The sequence below is a fragment of the Aythya ferina genome (genome assembly GCF_964211825.1).
Source record: "Aythya ferina genome assembly, chromosome: 4".
NCBI lineage: Eukaryota > Metazoa > Chordata > Aves > Anseriformes > Anatidae > Aythya > Aythya ferina.
The window spans coordinates 7023438-7045283 of record NC_140300.1 but is presented as its reverse complement, the minus strand read 5'-3'; the positions used below and the strand labels follow the sequence as shown (position 1 = coordinate 7045283).

The 21846-nt window shown below is 44.6% G+C and overlaps 1 protein-coding gene across 13 annotated transcripts in view; it reads left to right on the top strand.

The window, feature by feature from the left end:
* The window catches only part of CTBP1 (C-terminal binding protein 1), a 228920-nt gene that overhangs the window by 161714 nt on the left and 45360 nt on the right, over nucleotides 1-21846 (top strand). The window contains exon 1 of one of the 13 annotated variants that reach the window (XM_084517289.1): nucleotides 31-297. The exons of 8 other annotated variants lie outside the window; for them this stretch is intronic. In XM_084517289.1, coding sequence (XP_084373415.1) covers nucleotides 258-297 — 40 coding nt within the window. In that variant the 5' untranslated portion in view covers nucleotides 31-257. Of the gene's footprint in view, nucleotides 1-30; nucleotides 298-1060; nucleotides 1129-21846 lie in introns of those variants that run through there. 4 more of the 13 variants (XM_084517282.1, XM_084517288.1, XM_084517291.1 and 1 more) reach the window with 4 other exon arrangements.

Below are 21846 nucleotides of genomic sequence, written 5' to 3'. Positions count from 1 at the left end.
CGCGCGGGCGCGGGCGGGCATGCGCGCGGGCGGGCGCGCGCGCGCCGAGGCGGCGGAGCCGAGGGGCGCCCAGGCAGCGGCCGCCATATGCCGCGGCGGCGCCCGCCTGCCCCCGGCCCAGCCCCAGCCCCGGCACCGGCTCCGGCCCGGCCGTGCCCCCCCCGCGGCTTCTTCCTTCCCCTCCTCTTCCTCCATCTCCTCCTCCTCCTCCTCCGCCCCGCCGCTGCTGCCGCCGCCCGCCCGGGCGCAGCGCTTCAATGGGAAGTTCGCACTTGCTGAACAAGGGCTTGCCGCTGGGTAAGGAGCTCGCCTCGCCTCGTCCCGGCCTGCCGGGATCCGGATTGGGATTGGGATCGGGATTGGGATCCGGATTGGGAGCGGGATCGGGGGGTGTGCGGGGAGCGGGGCTGGCCCGGCGGCTGCAGCACCGCTGGGAACTTTGCCTGGCCGCGGTGGGGGGCGGCAGTAACACAGGAGTCGGTTCCTTTTTTAACTTCAATTTTATTTCTTAATTCATTTTTTTAAATCTCAGTTTATATTTTTGATCCTTAACTTTCTTGATTTTAGTTATTTTTTATTTTCATTTTTATTATCTTCTCAATTTCATGTTTTTACCCTTTCATTTCATGTTTTTATCCTTTTAATTTCATCTTTCCATCCTTTTCATTTCACCTTTTTATCCTCTTAACTCCATCTTCTCATCCTTTTCATCTTTTCCTCTCTTTAACTTCGTCCTCCTATCTTTTTACATTTCTTATTTTTTTAAATTTCACCTTTCTAACTTTATCTTCCTATCTTCCCAACGTTACCTTCCTTCTTAATCTCCCCCCTCTCAAATTAAAACCGGGGTGGGGGGCAGAGACGGAAGGTTCACAACTTGCCCGCCGCTCGAACTCATCCTTTGGAAAATTAAAAAAAAATAATAAAAAAATAAAAGCAGCAGCGGGCTGAACGGCCCCGCTTTCCGCCGACCTGGTGCTCGCCCGTCCCTGCGGCCCTTTCCCAAAACAGGAAGTTTCCGAGCGGCGTTTTTCCCCTGGAAAAAAAAAAATAATAAAAAAAAAGTGCTCGAGGCCTGCCCGCTGCCACGGTCGCCCGAAATCCGCAGGCGGGTTGCGTGGCCCAGAGGTAAGGCTGTCCTCCGGGCGCTGGGCGTCTCTTCTCCTCCCTTTTCCTCTCCCCTTTTTGTATTTTTTATTTATTTTTTTGTCGCTGTTGAGGCGCTGCCGAAGGCATCTTGCGGCTGGCTGCTGGGTTTTGGGGTGACGAGGTTGGAGCTACGCCCCTGCGCGGGGTGGCCGTGCCTTATTGTGTGAACTCCTGGGGGATTTTTTTTTTTTTTTTCCTTCTCGCAGACCCAAGACAATGTCGAGCCTGTTTATAAACATTACCGTTTTGTAAGCAAATGATGCTGGGGGAAGGCTATGAAGCGGAGAGCGGGCTTGTTTACCGTGCAGGCACCCTTCCCTCTGCTCTGCTGCTTTGTTTCCCTCTTAAACAGTAAATTCAAAAGTCAGCTTCTGACCGACAGCACCGAGCAGGACAGGGTAACCGTAGAAAAAAACCTGGTTATCAGCGGTGGCTTTCAAAATTTCACCTGTTGTAACCTAAATTAAACAATTGGACGTCACGCTATATTTTAATAACTGCTGTCCTTATCGGGAAGAAATGTTTGCTTTTAGGCCACGGCGGAGCGGCTCCAGATAATCATCCCCGTAGCCCCGCTGAAAATAATGAGGCCTAATAAACCCGAGCGAGTGTGTACTTTTTACCCGGTGAATTAAAATCAGCTCTGATATTTGCGGTGTACGCGTGCGTTTCGAGTGCATCGCGCCGATTTCCTTCTCCGGGGTCTTAGGAGATGTAAATAGTCTTATTTAGCATTCCAGCCCCATGGCAAGGAGCCTGACGCCCCATTAAAATGTTTTGAATCTCCTCATTGTGTCCCCGTAGGAAGGGAACGAGAAAGCACAAAGAAAAATAAAATTTGTATGTAAATAATTTCTGCCGTGGGTCGAAAGCTCATTAATCAGCGCTTTAATTTTTTTTTTTTTTTGTCTTTGTAAATAAAGAAGGTTAAAAAGCTCATTATCAAGTAGACCATGCTAGGAGGGAGATAATTGTCCAGCGCATCTCTTTGTTCTATATTCATATCTGTTTTATCTATTTTTAGCTGTGTGGTAGTCAAGCAGGCATGTAAAATTAGCAGCCCAAAGTGCTAACTTTAGTATATTTTGTGCTGCCGCTCTTTATTGACCCCCCTCCTCCCCCAAAGGCAGCCAGATTTCACTGTTTGAGTGCCGTGGCGTTTGGCGAATAATACCCTCTTTGGTTTATTATCGTGTCAAGCATTCGGGGAGAGAGCTGGTAACCAAATACTTTGCCCACGTGCAATTCTCCGGTGTATTTCAAAGCCAAATGAAGCAAACGGCCCCCCCTGACAGTTTTCCAGTGTGAATGAGAGAGAAATAGGTGGGTGTGAGGTGGCTGCGATGCCTCGATGGGGCAGGAGAGGCCAGCTGGAGGGCTGAGCCTTCCCTCGCGTTGGTCAGAGATGTGAAATAATGTCAGCGAGGCCAAGGGAGTTTGTGTGTGTGTGTGTGTTTGGGCGTAAATGGGAGCAGTGCGCGTGGCGTCTTCGCCGTCCTGCTGGGAGCAGCCCCCGCCCCCAGTGCAGAGTCCGCGTTTCTCCATCAAGCGATGCGGTATTTTATGGCTGGCTCGGCGATCCAAGTCGTCCCAGTTCCCTAAATCGCCGTAGTCAATGAAAACGCTGTTGGAATCGAAGCTGCTCCGACCACCCTTGTGAATTTTTCAGCTCGGCGTTGTCATGTGTAGTTAGAGTGCACAGCTCCCAAGCACGCGATGAACTCTTTGTAAAAACCTCGTCCTCGTAAATACTGTGCATGGGATGGATTATGCTTTATCATACCGCCGAGCTCCTGATAGCGTGGCAAAACAAATGACAAGTGTCCCGACGGTTGTCAGTTTGGTTAGCTCTTGACTCGTCCTCCTGTATCGTAAAGATAAATGGCATCTGCTCTTTGTTAAAAACGTGCGATGCCTCAATTTACTAATCTCCCCGGTCCGGAGAGTTATAGTTTTATTTACAATGTAAACAGAGTGGTCACAGCGCTTAGCCAAAAGTGTGATCCGAGAGATTAGGGCCGGGCTGGAGACCGGGGAGGTGTTATCGAGCAGATACAGGAGCGCGCTCACCAGCGTTGGGAAGGGTGAAGTCAATCCCTCTTCGTCAAAGGAAGAACATCGACCCCGGTTCGGTGGCTGGTCCTTTCTGGGGACAAAACCCACGTTACCCCCAAGGTATCCGTTGACGTAAATGGCGTAAAATTGGGGAAAATAAATAAATAAATGACTTATTTTGCCAGAAAATAGTTTGGACGGCGCTAGGTGTCTGGAAAGGCACGGATTTAAATGTCTTGAGCGAAGAGGCCTGGGAAGCAACGCGATCTGTAATTTGCTGACGTGAAACACAACACTCAAAGCCATGCAAATACTCGGGGCCACAGTCGCTCGTTGCCATTTTGTCTTCCCCTACCCACGGTGAATTTCTCATCTCTGCGTTTCTCCAAAGTATCAGGGGAGGCTGGCGGCTCGTGTGTGTGCTGGAGACCCGCGTTTAAGAGCACGAGAGTCAGGTTTTTGCCTCCCAGGCCAGCTGGGAGCACTGATGAGGTGATACTCTCCAGCATGTGTCAAGCTTTCAAATCCCTGAGCAGTTGGCAGCGTAGCAGCATAGCAGCCTCAGCTGAGGCTCCCTAACCTTCTGGCCCCGTAATTATTTATTTAGTGAGGGAGCGGAGATGGAGTTACACGTTTAATACGTGTCCTAAAATTTAAGGTGAGGATATGAGTTGTACTACATGGCCCTTTAGCCTTAGTCCCTCTGCCGCACACTCCTTCACTGCCAGACAGCGTGGAAAGGGATTTACAGCCTCGGGAGACGGAAGCTCCCAGCTGTGTTTTTGGATTTCTTTCTCCCCCACTGCCATAGGAGCAAAGATGACGCTTCATTTGAACCTTTGTATTGATTAGGAGGAAAAGACAGCAAACATTGATTAGAGAGAAATGTAAACTTCCCATTTCCAGAACCGTAACCCGCTGCTCCCTCCCTCTGTTTCTCCGGGAGGAGTAGGGGAGCGCAGCAGTCCCTGCTCGTGGTTGGGCGTGCTGGGATCTCCGAGCTGCAGTCCCCATCGGATCTCTTCCAGCACCCGGTAATCCTCAGCCCATCTTCCCCAGTGATTAACGTGCTCAGCAGTGCTTTGGGAATGCGAGAGCATCCGAGTTTGCTTCAGTTTGCTGCTTGGAATGACCCCCCAAAAGTTTGAATTGCTTTTGAAGCTGACCAGAGAGCTGCCGGGTTCCTCCAGGAGTTTGAGACAGTCCTCAGCAAGGACAGGGAGCAAACCCCTCGAGGCACAACTGAACGCCCGATAAAAGGAAATCACCCAGAAGGAACATCTGTGTGGTAGATGGATAGGTTAATTATTTTTTGATGTGCAAAACAGAACATACTTATGTTTGCTGTAGTAGAGCAAGAATTTAATTTTTGAGGGAGATGATTATAAATTAACTTCTGTGAAATATTTTCATTTCATCTCAAACATATTACGCTTCCTGTATTACTATTCCATTTGCTAATTATCCAGTTTGTGTCTAATCAGCCTAATTGAAAATTGACATTGTTTGATTGTTATTATTTTTTTTTCTTCTTTGAACTAAACGCTCCTAATGCTGCCGTGGGTTTCATCTTGGTGTTCATTTCGGACGATCATTGCTCATCTCTGTACTTTCATCTTTTCCTCCCGTTCTCAGGGGGCTCTGGAGGGATTTCGTTGCCGTGTACCTGCCAGTGCAGCCGGCCTGCGGGGCTTCTCTACAGATAGCAGAAGGAGCAGATGGTAGGGCAGGGGGCAGTCGTTCGGAGTGGTTGTAAAATTGAGGCTTTTTAGTAGAAAGCTCTCATTTCCATCCCATGTGAAGGCATTCGGTATTAAAACACGACGTCCCTTACCCGTGCCCAAGTCACTGTCTGCAAGTTGTGTCAGCACCAACGAAGTTACAGAGGGCTGGGATGGAAGGAGCGCGGCCCTTGTGGCCCCCTGTGCCCGAGCTCAGTTCCCCCTCCTCTCCCTTCAATCCCTTCAGGGCATTTCTGATGCCAGCCCACTGTGAGGAAGGAAGCAGACGAGCTCCTTACTGTGCTTGAGCCGCAGCTCCGGGCTCCTGGCGGTCCCAATTCCTCACTTCTGGATGTGCACCCTCACATCCTGAGCAGCCCCAATGTTGTTTCTCAGCTTGCATCTGGCCTTGCCGTGCACACCCCGCGATAGGAGCGGTGAGAGACGCACCCAGCGGGATCTGTCGGGTCCCTGCCGTTAATCCACGCGTAACCATTTCTCTGCCTTTAAAGCAAGCGTGGCTTTTGCCACCTTCAGTGCTCGGCTGGGACGTGACCTGCAGAAACGAGAAGTGTCTGTGGCTGGGAAACCACGCGGGGACAGCCTGGCGTGCTACGTGTGGGCCTGAACGCTGCAGAAAAGGTTGCAAAAAGGTTGTGGGCCCCCATCTGCTTCGGGTGGTCAGAGCCGAGCATAACCATAGGCGAGAGGGGTGCTGGTTTAGGGCAGATGAGGGCTCTGCTTTCTTTTCTGTTCGTGTCAGAGCCTTGGGAAGCCAGGCTGGTGGCTGTTGCTGCTGCCACGTGAGGGTTTGTGCCTCTCTTCTACCCTCCAAAATGCTATCAGTAGTGATTAGCTCACGGCTGCTTTCTGATGACAGCAGGAATGGCAAATCCAACTCTCCAAGGCTCTCCCTGCTGTGTTCCTGTTGACCTGGGTAACTTTTCGGAGGCAGGAGCCTGCAGCTGGCCACACCAAGGAAAGATGTTCTTCTGTATCCCACCTGGCTGATGTGCTGGGCAGTCAGAAGGCGGCCAGGAGAGGAGCAGCACTGTAGGGTATTGTCATCATCTTCCACTGCGTGCACATTTTTGCTCTGCAGACTGCCCTCGTAGCCCCTGGCTGAGTCAGAAGTTGGGTAATTCAGCCCAAAGGGAGCTGCAGGCAGCAGTGTGCTGATCCACAGCGGGGCTTGTGGGTTGGGAGTGCTGCCCCCAGCCCTTCACATCCATGCACCCTAACAGAGGTGCTGCTGGGGGCTGCTTTCCCTACTCCCTCCCTTCCCACTGCCTTTAACTTACAGAAACAGAAAGTTTCTCTTGGCTGCTGCAGGAGTTTTACCCAGATATGAATTCGCAGACTGAGGCGCTGATTTTTCAGCCAAACCATCCAGAATGACTGCTCCTTCTCCCATATTTGCAGCCCGTCGTTCTCAGTCTCCTACAGAAAACGCGTGGCTTAGCAGAAACTGGTGCGGAGCCCTTGGTCGGAATTCCCAGATGAGTCAAATTTCATTAGATGGTTGCAGCCAGCTTGTCTCTTGCTGAGTACGTAGCTTTACTCTTTGCAGAGTCATGCAGGACACAAAAGTGTTTAGCAGAGATAACCACAAGCCAGGCTCCAAACTCTTAAACTGATATTTAAATATTTTTTCTCTTTAATGTGTTGTAGCAGATATGTTAAGCTGTTTATTTTCAACCGGGTAATGAGCGTTTTCACATTTGTGGTCTACCAACCATCTTAATGCGTGTCTGGTGCTTCGCTGAATAGTATTAATGTGTATCACAGCCTTTCTCATGCTGTTGATTTTCCCGTTGGTATAATCAGCATTACTGAGAGAAGGGATCTTCAGTAATTGTGCTGTATGGGTGAGTTCCCATGCTGCCTGGAACTGGCTAGCCACGTCCTCATAATGTACAGTTTCTGGGGTGAGAAAGAGCTTGGAGGTGCTGCCCAGAGCCTCCGCAGCATTTTAGGTTTGATTTTTACATCCTCACCGAGTTCTCTCCTGTGTGCTAAAAGCAGACCTCTGCTAGCGGAGCTCCTTTTTTTTTTTTTTTTTTTTTTTCACTGCCTTGTGCCAAGCTTTCTGTCTTTCACTTCTGCTGCAGGGTTTTGGTGTGGAAGGGCTTGTTCATTTAGGCTTGTTTACATGAACTTTTGGGATGCTTGAAGATGAAAAAAAGTAGCATCTACATGTATTTCCATTATCTCCAGTAATTTGCACCAAAAAGACTTGCTGCCTTCACCCTCAGTCAAGATCTGTGGTTAATACTGCAGTCACTTCACTCATTGGCTCTATCAAACTTTGCTTGATTTGTTTTCAGCTCCTGTGAGTCCTCACTGCCTGTATGAATTGTGCCAAGTTTCCAGATAGTTCTTCGTGTGGGACCTTCTCTTCTTATCCTAAAACTAAAGCAGCCTCCTGCATCTGCCATGGTGGAGTCTGGTGGGCAGCAGCATAGCTACCAAAGCCCTGCTCCTTTGTGATCTTCGGCCTCAGCTCAGCGAGGCAGCAGACTTCTATTTATTTATTTTTTTTGCAAGCAAAAGCAACATCTAAGAAAATAACTTTTTTATCTGCGTGGAGCTGGATGTATTTTAGCCACGCCAGTCTAGATAAAAAGAATGTCTTGCATTTTTTAAAAGCTTGTGGGAGGAGGCTCACAATAGAGGCTCCATTGTGCTCTTAGTACTGAGAGTACAGGAAATCACAAATTAGCTATGACGAGAGTATTGCAGGGGAGTTTTAAGTTTACTTAATTCCCATAGTATTGTATGGTTTTGAAAGGGTTTCACAATGCGTTGTTGCCTTTCGGGTTTAGTTGTGTATGTTGTTTGTATTTGGCAGTCCTCTGTTCAAGGCTTTCTCTTACCATGTCTTTGTTCATGTTTTGAATCCTTGAATCCAGATGACTTTCCTTCTTACTGTAAATACAGAGGCATACAAATACACTTGGTATTTATCTCATGACCACCCTGCAGCCATCTAAAATTTAAATCTAGCATTATGTATTCAGCAGCGAGAAAGAGCTCCTTAGAGCAAGCAATAAGAGAGGATTTTAAGTGGGAATCCGGAGAACAGAAAGCTGCAGGCGCAACTTTTCCTCTCCTTGCAGAATTTGATTTCTGATCCTGCAGGATGTGGAGTCATTCCACTTCCAACTGGTATCAAAGGGGGAACTGGAGGGGGCTTGCAAATCCATAGGCTCCTGGCTGCATCCTATACACCGAGCCAAAGTTACTGCAGGATAACCCTACGTGTTGTCCAGAGATTGTTTTGGCTCAGTACTTGCAGCTGAGGAACAAGTTCTGTCTCTCAACTGAAAGAATTATGATTATGAGAGCTCTTCAAGACCATGAATCTTTTTTTCCTAGTTCAGTGAATAAATAAATTTTACAAAACAGCATATTTTACTGAGTTGGTATGTTAGAAACTAAAGTACTGTGTGTACTATTGCTTTATTTTGCCTTTGTTTTGATGACTTTGTTAGGATCGTTGCTCTGGACTTGTTTGTCAGCCTGTTAAATTTTTTTTTGGTGATTTTTTTGAGCTTTGTAGCTCAAGAAAACGATCTGTTGACAAAATTAGTGCTCATGTTCTAAAAGGAAAATATTTTCTTAAAACCATAAAATTAAAGAAAAAAAACAACAAACAAACCAAGAAACAGAAAATGAAGCTTTTTTGCCTGTCTTAGGGATACTATCGTATAGAAATGATGAAGTTTTCAAAGTGTGCAATTCTAGCAGCTATTGAAATGAGGGTGTTTTTTGTGCAGGAATAAAAAGGGCCTCAGAAATCATCTAATTCTCTCTCAGACTTTCAAAGAGAATTAGTAAAGATTAGTTTTCATATTAGAAGACTAATTCAAACAGAACATTAAACAGGGATTATTTTTATAAATAGTAAATAACCTCCTGTCATATCTAAGGGTTCTTTGATCACAAAAATGCATAGTGAAAGAAGCAGTCCATGAATACGCCTTATGATACCTGGGAAACTGCTCACATTTAATTAAGTGCAATTTTAAATCAAGTTAGTTAAGCTAGTGCCTGCCTGTTTGAACTCTTTCACATTTGCATTAGGATGCTGAGGAATCGGGGAAGCCAAATCAGAAGGTGGTACTCTGCAATGACTTATATTGAGCGTTCGTGGTCTGGTGTCCGAGTGTCCTTTAGTGTGAGTACAGCTCCTGGGGGGGATTTGTACCTCTTCACATAGGGAACTCAGTTGAAGCACCTATATTAGGAAATTAATAACCAATATGGGAAGTGAATTGCCTCCTCCAACTCCTGAACTTCATTTTTTCCTCTTTAGTTATAGCAGTTGAGCATTGATCAAAATCTTGGGTGAGTAGTGAATAAGGTGAAGTGTGAACTTGTTGACTTTAGGGGAAATTCGGTCAAATTACTGACTGGAGGACTGGAAGAGAGGGGAGCAGAGGCAGCAGTGCCAGTAAGCGTGCTGGTGTTGGTGCTCTTCTCTCACTTGTGAGTAGCCTGCTGTGCATTAAATGCAGATAACTGGTGACCTTACTTGTGAAAACACCAAACTCGAGTACGATTCTCTTCTTAATGCTGCTCTGAGTCGGTGCTTGGTAGATGTTGTGTTTTGCTTACTTACAGGTAAAGGGTTTGGGAGGTGAAGCAGTGTGCTTTCAGTTGTGGCCTGAGTTAAAGTAAATGCGCGTACATGTAGGAAGAGACAGCCCGTGGCTTGACAGAACACAGCTCCGTACAAAACAAGCTGCTGTGATTGAAAGCCTCGCTTTTTTAAATTAAAAATGTACTTTCCGCTACGAAAGCTCTTTCTCTTCAAATAAAGAAAACCAAACAAACAAACAAAAAAAAGCCCCATACCCAAACCATCATCTATATTTGAATTGGGAAGCTGTATTTTGCCAATTAGCTTGACAGGACACGCATGCAAAGAAAGCAGCAAAACACTGCTGAGTGCTGAGGCTGCAGCTATGCTGTGCCCTGAAACACTTGTGCTAGCACCCAGTACTCCCGACCCTGCAGGGATACGAAGGTTTGGAGCAGAGACATGACTGCGAGCTATTTTTACTTAACAGTTGAACTTTGGAAGAGAAGAAGTAAGGGATAATTTCTTTCAGTTGGAGTTTGCACGTTGTGTGACTATTAAAAACTTCAAGACGACTGCTGAGTAGAGACAGCTCCTTGAAGTGCCAGATGGAAAAGAGCGAGAGAACTGCCTGCTGTTTGACACAGAAAGAGGATTTTCGCAAGTCGTGTTTTGGGGTCTTCCCCCAGCCTGCCCTGTTGCTGTGCCAGGCTCTTCGCTGTGCTGCGGTTTCTGTCACGGGGGCCCATCCAAACATGAGATAAGCAGCCCCCTCATTAATTACACGACAGAATACTGGCTTCAAACAGCATCTTCGTCACTCAAACAGCATCACCATCACTTCATTCAGGTCTGCATCACGGCTCCGTGCTGCTGGGATCAGCACGGCTCGGTTCCAGTTCCCGCTCGCCTCGTCCAGTAAGTGTTCTTACGGGCACGGCAAACATTTCTGCTATTCTAGAAATGCGCTGGCTTTTTTGAAAGCTGTCGTGCTTTGTGAAATACGAGTCTGACTGTTTGGTTTGGACGGGAGACCCCTCAATTCATTCTTCCGCAGGGTAGCCGGTCGTGTTATTGCACCCATTTTACATGGATTTCGTTCAATGCCTGTGTTTATACATAGTTGGGAGTCATTGGGAAATGTGAAAAATGCAGAGTATCCTTCAGTTGGCTAAAATTTGAAAAAAGGGAGTTTTTTTTTTTCCTGCCAGCAGCTGGAAGGCAGCCAGGTGAAAGTTAACATTCCCACAATACCTTTTTTTTTTTTTTTTTTTTTTTTTTGTGGGCTAATGGGCAAGTTCAGGGCAGCGTTCTTGCAGGATAAACACCGGGCCGGCCAAGGCTGTGGCACGGCTATTGCTGAGCGTGGAAGCCTTGCCGTTTGCCCTCGCGGTTGTTGCTTTGTTGACGATTTCATGTCATTATTGTTTTCCTGTTTATATTTAAATAATATGTTATTTAACAGGGAGCTGCTGAGGAGAGCCCGGCTGAGGCCCCCGAGCTGCTGCAGGGCCTGGGGCGCCTCTGCTGTGAGGAGAGGCCGAGGGCTGGGGAAGAGAGATGGGGGGGGGGTCCCACCAATGTCCCTAAACTCAGAGCCTGGCACAGGCTGCCCAGAGCCTTGGGGGGGCGCTTTGGGGATCTCCAGGAGCTGCCTGGACTTGGGGCTGGGCCCCCTGCTCGGTGTGGCCCTGCTGGGGCAGGGCTCGGAGCAGAAGGCCCCAGAGGCCCCTGCCAGCCTCGGCCATGCCATGGCTCTGTGGCGTCCTGTTCTGTTACCATTTGGGATGTTGCCTGAGGCAGCACTGTATGAAAAATCAGTGTAATCCAGAGATGACCTCATGTGTGGTAGTGAAACGAGGCAGCGAGTACAGAACTAACTTTCAGAAGCTTTCAGAAGCTCACTAGAGAGGTGTCTGTACAGCAGTGGTGTCTTTCTGACAGTGGCTGAGAAGAGGTGAAGGGGTGAGAAGCAGATCTGCCCTTTCCTCTTGCTCAGCTTTGTGCACCCCTGGTCCTTCAGAAAGAGCAGGCGAGGAGCTGGGCGTGCAGCTGGCGGCTCTGGCTGGCTCCCAGCTTGCAGTCACCGCTACTGCTTCGAGCGTTGGTAACTTTTATAATCCTAAAGCCTCATCAGATTTTATAAATACATTTTTTGCTTGTCAGAATTCACATCTTTGAACTTCCAGAGTCGCTAAGCAGTTTATGTACTGCAAAAAATATTGCAAAGTGCGTAACTTTGCATACATGGTTTGATCTACTAAGAATATTCAATGCTTTAAGTATTTGTGCAATTTTCTTTTTGATTCTTAAATAGCAGTGTCTCAAAGTAATAGCGTACTCTTGAAGAGCTGTGCAGGAATAGCGGCCTTTCCACCCAGCTGAATGATTATTTTTGAGCTACTCCAAAAACTAGTAATACTGGGTAGGTTAGCTGTGGCCATCTAGGGACAGTTTGGGGAAAGGGAATCAGAAACGTGGAGAATTTTGGAGCTGCTAAATGTCTATAGCTTTCTTGAGCTGTCGTATAAACGTTGTTCTTATTAGAAATCATCTTAGTAATTTAAGATCTTTTCAGCTTGATCATTTTCTACAAGAACGCCTTTTTGCCTTTGAAAGGCTATTTTCCTAGAAAATTGAAGGTTTTTTATTACTGATGCTTGTTTAAAAGGGTAGCAAGTGAGTGTCACATCTAAAAGTTCCATTTTTGCTGAGTTCTGAATTGACAAAAGAAGAAAGTCACCGGTGAAACTCGATCTATTGTGCTTTCTGGATAGGTTGCGACAAGGCCATGTAATTATTCCCCTTCATTCACTGATGTCCCCGAGGTCCTTATGCTCACCGAAACTAGTAAATGACCGTAAAGTTCATTATATGTAGATTTTCCATTTTTCCATGCAGTGAAGGCCCGTTGTCGTGTCGTCTGTACAGTCACATAATTATGGAATCACTAGGATCAGTATGAGCACTTGTAACCTTCTGTTCTCTTATTCAAAATACAGCAAAACAGTAAAATACAAGTGCACTAAGATGTATTCATGGTGGGATTTCCAACTCTCAGATCTGTGACCACGATTTTTCATCAGTTTTAAACCTCTAATGCCTCTTAATATGTTTTCAGAAACTAAGTAGGAAGAAAAGCACTGTTGCTTACTTGGCTAAAATACAGGCGCATTAGGAAACAGAAATCTATTGTCCTGTCTTCAATTTGTATTCATTTAGAACTCAGGTTTTATGGACCTGTTAGCAGGAGATTATTTTTCTCTCTACATTGTAAAGAACAAATACTTGAACTGCGGGTTTTATTGGACATAAATGCCAGTATCTTGGAACTGGCTATATTTAGATATATAGCATTCTTTTCTATTTAACATTTCCTTGCCTCCTTGCATAAAGTAAGCCTGGTTATTCCACAAACACACGTACATGCATGTGTGGACTACGTGCTCCCTAATTTTCAGCACAAACTTCAAACTTTGCTTTTTCTGTAGCACAAAGCGGTAGCATCCTTTTATCATCTCAGAAGCCAAACTCCTCCATACACGTAAAACGTATTAATTACGTCAGATATGTGTGTTCACATCAGCATGTGAGCCGCTGGGGTGCAGATGAGTATCTGCCTGTTCCCAGTGCCCTTGGTTTTGCAGCTAACCCTCGAGCAGCGGGCTGCCTTACCCTGCAAGCAGCTCTGCTGCCTGATTGCAGAACCCCAGTGCAACTCGGTGTGAATAGGGAACAAAAAGCGAGACCTTAGACGAAGACAGAAAATAAAATCCTAATGAAAGATGTGCACTGAATAGTAACTTGCGCTTTCATGTCTACCAACTGTGAAACCTCCGTAAGAATTGCTACTATTGTGCGAGTGTTCCCTCCTTCTTAATAGAGGTGTTCTGTATCCTGTTTTTCTTGTTGACTAGAGAATGACAGCTTTTAGAAGTATTGTAATGATGAAGTGCCATTAGCTGTATACCATTCATGTCTTAAATTGCATCCTTTGTTGTGTTCCTTGCTATTCTTGTAAAATAGTTGGGTATGGTCAGGGTCTTGATTTCCAGCACTTCTGCTTTCTTTTTATTTTCTTGTTTTGTAGGTTATTCATTTTTTTTTGTTGTTGAATTATATGTATTTCTGTGATCAGTTGGCATGGAAACATGGCTGCTTTATAGGCCAGTTGCTTTTAGCATTAATTTGCAGGTACTTGTTTTTGAATGTGAAAATGGAAACCATTTATGTTCTTCATCATTCCCCATCATTAATACTTGCATGCTTTCCGACGCAACATAAATTATCTTTCTTTCTGTCTTAAGGGGAAAAATGTACTTTTTTTAAAGTGGAAAAAAACAAAGTACTCTGCTGCTTCACATACACCATATTAACACGGCAATACTTGGTATAAAAATAATTTCTATATAGATAGCTTGACAGTACAGTGAAGCAAAGACTAACACCAAATCTTACTTTAAAACCAGAAAGCCTATAACACTTTTCACAAACTCAGTCTTTTTTTCACGAACCTTACTTTAATTACTCTTCCTCTTTTGATTTCTGAAGAGCCCTGTTTTCTTAGAGGGGTTTGCTGAGTTTCGCTTGAAGAGAAGTTAGCAGTTTGCTTTGATCAGTAGTGAAGAAAATGGAGGAATACTTTTTGCTGTTCTGTGACTTGAGTTAGTGGGGTTTGTGGTTTCTGGAATACCTCGGTATGGGCAGAAGTGAATTTGTAGGCTCTTCTCTGCTCACAGTTGCAGTGGTGACGGGACGCTTCAGTGCCTGCTGCTTGGGGAAAAACAAGTTGCACTGTCACACGTCTTCATAATGAAGAATAGCTGGACTATCGGCCTGTGTTCACATTTATAGAAATCTGAAACTGCCGGATCAGGTACTATTTTAAGTATAGGTAACTAAATACCTCATTTAAGACATATTATAAGCAGGTGCAGATTGTCTGCTCTCAGGGTAGTAGCTTTCAACTCCTTTAGGATCAGGTTGAACCTCATTTTAATTTCTAATGGCTAAGACCGTTGTCTGAAGAGCTTATACAGATTGGATATGTGGAATAAAAATAAGATTTGAATTAATTTACTTTGGCTCTTACTTCTTCATCCCGTTCCAGACTTCCAACGCTTTGTTTCGGTAACTGTTTCATAGGGAGCATGCAAAACAAACAAATTCAATCGATAATGCTCTTAACTGTTTCACATACTGTTTTCTTTGCAGAAAGACTTCAGTACAGGAGGTGAGGGCTTTCTGTCTCACTCTTGGCAGTTTACAGATGAGATTTTCACTAACCCCGATGCAGCTGTGAAAGAAGTTAGGCTGTGCCGCTTCCTGTGTGACAGCATCTCATCACAGGCACAGAATAAACCCATTTCTCTCCCCGCTTTCCCACCCCCCTTCTACTACATTCTCTCTGATAAACAAATAGATCTTGTTAAGAGCAAAAAATAAATATGTCCCACCCTCTCAGCATCTCGGTGTACTTGTCAGAGTGACTGGAGACAGGATGTCCTTCTTCCCCGGCTGTTGTAAACTGCTCTTTTTTGGTTCCCGTCCTCCCCTGAAGAGCCTGATGGCACTCCTGATCCGGGAAAGGCAGCAGAGAGAACCACGGTGGGGAAAAAAATACGCTATTCATTGCCTTAATTGCCATGCAGAATTACTTTTTTTTTTTTTCTTCTGGGTTTGACTGATCACCTCGTATTTTTTCTCTGCAACTCATTTTTTTCAGTACTCGGCTTAGCTTCTTTCTGTGTTCTCAGTTGTTTGTCCAAGTGGCTGTCCTTGTTCCTTTGTCCTTGGTTGTTCTCCTGCAGCGCTCCCAGCTCTCGGTTCTGCCCGACAGAAGACGTAAGCTCACGTAGCAGCTGCCAGTTGTGCGGTTTGGGGTTAGGTGCCCCCAGATTTCAGGACAAAGCTAGTACATTGAGTACGCTTGCTGTCGCTTGATCCCAGCTTTATACAACAGTGGGAAGAGAAGGTTTGTCTTGAGTTTGTTTATGGACAGGTTGGATGCTGTCCTCATTGAAATCAGTTCCTCTTCTGCTGGGGAACGCTCCCATGGGCTTCTGTGGGTGTTTCACAGACCTCCCAGAGAATTAAACTACCAACTGTGTTGTCCCTTTAGCATTTCTGACATAAGTTGTTACCACAGCTCTTGTTTGATTAACAGGCATTAAAAAATAAATAGGCCGGCTTAATTTGAGTATTTTATCTAAGCGTTTGGAGAACCACTTACAGAACAAGTATGGAAAGAAAGGTGTCAAAACATAGGTGTCAAACTGTATCCAGAAAAAGGTTTGTATTCTTCGAGGGAAAAATGTCTTTTATTAGCTGTGCAGTTTTCAGTATTTCCATTCATCGTACGAGCCATTTGGCTGCTGGGAGATCCTTGTCTTTTAACTTTGTATGATGCCTTCCCCAAAGTTGGTTGTCTGCGAGGGAATAATGCAATAAGGGGGTTTCATGGCATTTTGTTAACAAGTTGCTATGTTGCAATTTGCATGCCAGGTAATTTCACAGTCACTAGCATTCAGGAGTTGTTGGCAAGCAAATTCCTGATGAAAATACTTCTAGGAAGCCCGAATGGCATTGGTACTCTTACTCGGAGTAGCAGCTCAGAAAAGCTCCAGAGGGACACATTTTGCAAGATATTACAGTGATGTAACCTGTGTAAGAAATAATGATGCTAATTAATTATTTTTCCAAAAACTAATTGCAAGTGCATACAGGTGGAGTTGCCTCTTAAAGCATTTCGCTCTCCGAGCAGCACCAGCTCGTCCACCCCTTGTAGCTACCATATATTTTATGTGCTGTGAGGTTCAGACCTGATAAATGATCCTTGTCTGGGGTGCCTGTGGATGTTGGCTTTTCACTGCGAGTTATTTTCCAGATTTCATCTGCTATTCTCAGCACTCGTTTCCCTTCTTCGTAACCGGGATGACAGTCCTGACCCAGAAGGGACAGAAGGAAAGAAAAGATTGATCTTTTGGAATAAAGTCTCTGAGGAAAATACCATGAGAGCTGAAATTTCCTCTGAATTCACTCTGGTGAAATAGCAAGTATGTTATCAAAGTACCTAATAAACACAAATAAAAACAAAAATAAAAAGTGGCAGTAACCAAAGATAGGGAGCAGAAGTAGTAATTTCTCAATTTATTACTTTTGCAGTGATACGCCTGCTCTAATTTGGTTTGCTTTACATCCAGAAAATAAGGACAAATCGGTCTCTTGCGAAGATCTGCCTGTTCTGCTGTTGTTTCTCAGCCTCAGGAACAAGGATTTGTGTTTTCTAGCCACATTTTAGAAAATAGTCTAATGCTCTTGATTTCTGGGGGTTGTCAGATAAATATTTTGCAGCTAGCAAGCAAAAAGTTGTAATTTCCTTCTGTTTTTTCAGGAATTGCAGGCAGCAGGAAGCAGTTAGACTTTGATTTCCAGCATCTCTGCTGCATTCATTTTTCAAACACCAGAAGCAGTTTCAATATAGATTTTAGGTATTTGTGTGAAGTTGGTGATCCTTTATCTTTTGATGATAAAATTCAAAGTGATTTGAGCGTTTCCTGTGCCGGAGTGCTTTTAGAAACGTGATGCCCATGCAAGCTGTCCAGCACGGCACTGTTTGCCCTGCTGCTGACATTCCTCCTGTTTTTGCTTTCAGGGTACATAGAAATGGCACAGAACAGGCTGCCTGATTTTGGAAATTCTTCCTCGAGTCTAATACATTTATCTAGTCTCCACTTAGCTCGCTTCTCGATCTGTTGTCACTCTCTCTTTTGTTTTGAAAGGAAGTCGCTGCGGTCCCTTTCGGTAACTGTCCATTTCTCACAAACTGCCGTGCTGCACAACTCTGAGGCTGTCAGAGCGAGAGGGGGAGATGACATTTGGGTGACGCACATGTGCGCCGTGGGCAGGCTTCCTAAATGTCTCTGCCTGCAGGCTGGGGGACACGGGCGCTATCACAAGTTGATTTTTTTAAGATCAGGCATAGATGGAGAAGGCAAGAATAAAACTGCAAACTGACATCTTGACGCTGTTTGCTAGGAAAGGTAATTGTGAACTCATTTCCAAAATACAGTGCTGGATCACACCAAGAATGCACGGTAGGAAAGATGACCTGTTTAGAAATCTTGCCTGTGTGATGAATGAAGGGTACCCTTACGCCTTAAGATCTTGTGACTCTTAACAGAATCGATAATTCCTTTTATAACACTTTCTTGGAGCTGCTGTTTTAGCGCTGATTAAGGCTTTATGCAATTTAGAGAGATGGGACATGATTTGTGCCCTGAAAAATTGATAATTTGAAGCCTTTATCTGCAGACAAAGCATTTTTATGCCTGTGAATGAACCCTTTTCAAGTTGAAAATGGTTAAACTACAGAGACTAAAATAAATGCTATAAAGCCTAGTGAAAAAATGCAAATACGGGTCATTTTTAAACACTTCTGACTTCTCACCAGATCAGTGGAAATAACTTAAAGCGTTCAAAAACCTTCTATAAACCCCTTTAGTATGTGGTATGTGTGGGAAGAAATATTTTGCTTGTCTCATCAAGTCATGGGAATAAGTCCCAGTTTTAACTGTGTTTTTCAGTACAGCTTTAACTGTGATATTGGGACCAGAGCCTTTGTAATTGAAACTCAAAATCTACTTGAAGAAAAGCTCAGTAGAACAGCTCTCTTACATCATGTGCTTTTATTATATTATGATTAAATGTAACACGATAATATAAACCCAGCCTTTGCCTTAAACTGCCTGTTTTATTTGGCACTTTGGCTGTTGTTACTGGCCCGTTCTCAGGGAGCTTGTCATTTTCATACATCCTGTTTGCTTACCTTCAAAATGAACATCTTTTTTAGAAAATCCTCTGTATTCAAGGTCGGTTCGGTTAGCATGGGTTAGGTTCCTGCGTACCCAGGATGGGAGGTAGGTGCAAGACTTTGGTTTCATCGTGCTGCAGACTTTCTCCTTTTCCCGTTTTTATGATAGAAGGGCTCTCCAGCTTGCAATCCTCATCAGCCGTTTGCTTAATATTGATGGAGAATGGCAGAGGTCAGTGGCTGTGGGAGGAACCAGAAAGGGGGAGAAATTCAGAAGAGCTTTAAGGAGCCCTTTACACTGGTTGGGTGTTAGTCAGGGTTGCTTTGGCTTTCAGGAAAACACAAGGGAGTGTAACTGAGGAAAGAGCGTGTTAGCCTCATTTACCAGAAACCATAATACTGTGTTGAACTCCCCCTTTTTAATTACACTGGTCTTAAATATATGTACATATGTATAGCGCAGGCTTTGGAGAATTTTAGCTGTAAATCTTAAGGAAAGTGCCTAGCTCCCCTCCCCTCTTTGCATCCCTACCCAAGAGAATTGTAGTATTTTTGTCACTCTGAGATAGCTAACAATAATAGCACCATGATTTTCAGCTGAAAGTGAAGAGCATTAGATGCTTTCCTAACAATACACATAAAAAAACCTTACAAAGTAAATGGAGAACTGTGCTCCAGAGGCAGAATACTTCGGTACTGTTATTTTTAGTATCAGTGGAATGTGTTGCGCTGATCTCAAAAAATTAAACCTTGTGAAACTAATTTGATTATCCAAGGCCCCACACTTGCTTATCTTCATCCTTTTTGATAAGGAAAATAAGGAGTGCCCCGGGTAATAGTTTAACGTTCTTGGTCAAAGTACAGGTGTGCTGTTAGAGAAATTGCTTTCAGTGTTTGGGATCGGAATAAAGGAAGCCTTTGATGTTGGCTTTGCTTGGGTTATTGGGTTTCTTTCTCGGAGACAGCATCCTGTGCAACATCTAAAATAAGAGAAAAGCACCAAGAGTCGCCATTATAACTTCTGAATATAGTCTGTCGTATTTTGTAGTACATTATTGGCAGCGCCGCTCAAACATCATGTGAAATTAATGCTCCGAAAGCGGCTGTATTGATAGCGCTAGTAGATGGTATTTTTTTCCCCAAGCGTACTTACAGCTCAGGTGGTGGTTTAAAACAAATCCAAACCTGCTGTAATAATACAGCTTACTGTAAGAGCAACATTTTAGGAGGAGAGGGGGGAAAAAAGTCTTTTTTATTTCTTCCTAGTTCAAATACATAATATTTTACAGGCGAATCAAGAGCAGCTCCTTGAGTGTATTACGTTGTAAATTAACGTTATGTGGCTGCTCAGCTTTTATGCAATTCACGGCCATGATGCTGATCCTGATAAGATGACAAAGTAAGAAATAAAAGCATTGCTTCCTTTATATTGAACACATGGGTGAAGGAGCTAGGCTAGGGGCTGCTGATGGATCGCGCTTTGCGTGGCCGTGTGGCTCTGTTGTGCCAGCCCCTCCGGGCTTGTGCTCTGTATCCGATGCATTGTCCTCAAAATCTCCAGGACCGCGTCCTTCTGTGGAAAGTGTTTCAGTAAGTCTTGGCATGGTCCGTATTGTTACTGGAATGGCTCGGGGAGTTAATCATGCTGCTCCTATTACAATAGTTGAAGCAGATTGTTTTTCCAGTTCCTGTCAGCAGGAGTTCTCTTGCCTTTTTTTTTTTTTTTTTTTTTTTCAAGTCACACCCACCAACCTATAAAGTTTATGGGCTGAAATGTAAGTTCCATTGTATTTTAAACTAAAAGCTTGGGTGTGTGAGGGTGGGTGGCTGCTCCCCCCCCAGCCTCTTTGGTGGCCGCGCCAAGGTGGCAGCAGCTCTGTGCCCAGGTGTGCTGCGGGGATGCCTCCAGTGCAGGCTTGATTCATGCATTCGGTTCTCTATTTTGGGGATGTGGCCTCGCCAGTAAGGGGAAATCGATGCCTGGAACTTGGTGTGGGCATAAGTGAGGGCTGGAGTGTGCCGATTCCCACCTTGTGCATGTCATAGGGGGCTTCTGCTGGTTCCCAAATAGCTTTGGCCTCAGGCACAGCCTGCAGGCAGGGGCACTTCGCAGCCATCTCAAAACTGGAGTTACAGGAACAAATTTGGCAGCCGTAGCCAGGAGCTCTCTGCAGCTGGGACTGATGGGAGTGTACTCAGGGCAGTTCCACCATCGCTGATTTTTTTTTTTTCCCCGTCCTTCTTCCTTTTCTTGTTACTTACTGCAGCTAAAAATACTCGAAGCAGACCTTTCAACTGTCCTTTAAAATGTTTTTGCCTTTCTCTGGGGCTTGCTTTCATGCATCTGTTACTTGAAAATGGGGCTTCTGCGATGTTCTTTCTTCTGTGTGTTTTATTGCTGACACTTGTGCTTTCTTATTTTAGTACTTGATGTAGTAGTTACTGAATATTGTCATTTGCTTTTGCTTTTTAAACCTTGTTAGACAATTAAAACATTTTACAGCAACTCATTATGTTATTATTGCTTGTTCATTTGACATTAAATAGGTGTGATTCATATTGGTTTTGTTCCTATTTTGAAAAGTATTGGTGAAGATTAGGCATATCATTACAGCCTGCTCCTGAATACGTTGAGTAATTTTTTGACAGATGTGCAATACTTCCAGTTTTCACCTGGATGTTTGAAGTACACGTGTAATTAGTAGAAAGTGATGCCAGATGATTTTATTTCCCCTTAACAGAACTTTATTTCTGATCACTGGCTTTCAAAATCTGTCACGTGGGACATCTGTCTATGTACCCTGACAAGCATTTAGGATTTCATGTACATGCTGCCAGGTATCCGACAAATAAGCGTAGAATTACTAGATGTTTAATAAAGACAGGTTAGGGAACACTAATAAAAAAGACACAACAGAAATGCTCATCCACATAGTTATCAGCCTAATATCTGAGAATGACACATTTATTTTTTTGTGTCACTGTGGAGGAGTAATGAGAAATCATGACTCCAGGTCCCAGGAACAGCAGGGAAATGTGACATTTTATAAACAGAAATTACTGGCTTACTTTCTTCAGATAATATTAAAAGGGAAGATCAAATAAGCTGGTGGCATGGAAATATTCTCTGCTTAGGGCTTTGTACTGGATGCTGTAGAAATCTTCTTGGGATACCCATGCTGATTCCTCACAAGTGGTAAAATAATGATGTGATGCATTCATAAGTCTCTACCGTGGAAGTCTGTGGATGAGGGTGGTAATTAGAGATAGCAGTGCTGTTGCTTATGTATTTTGTGTAAGGGAAAGAGCAGCGAGTGTCCCGGAGAGCGGCTGGGTGTATTTCAGTCTTTGCAATTAGCAAGAGGATATATGTGGGTGTGACTGCTGTGCACATCATTGGGTCAGCACAGCGCCGGAAACCACTTCTATTTTTCTTGGTCTCTTGCAAATTAAAAAGAAAAGAAGGAAGATGACTTGTTTTTACTGGGTTTAGGTAAATAAAAAAGCACAGAGTGCTATAGTAT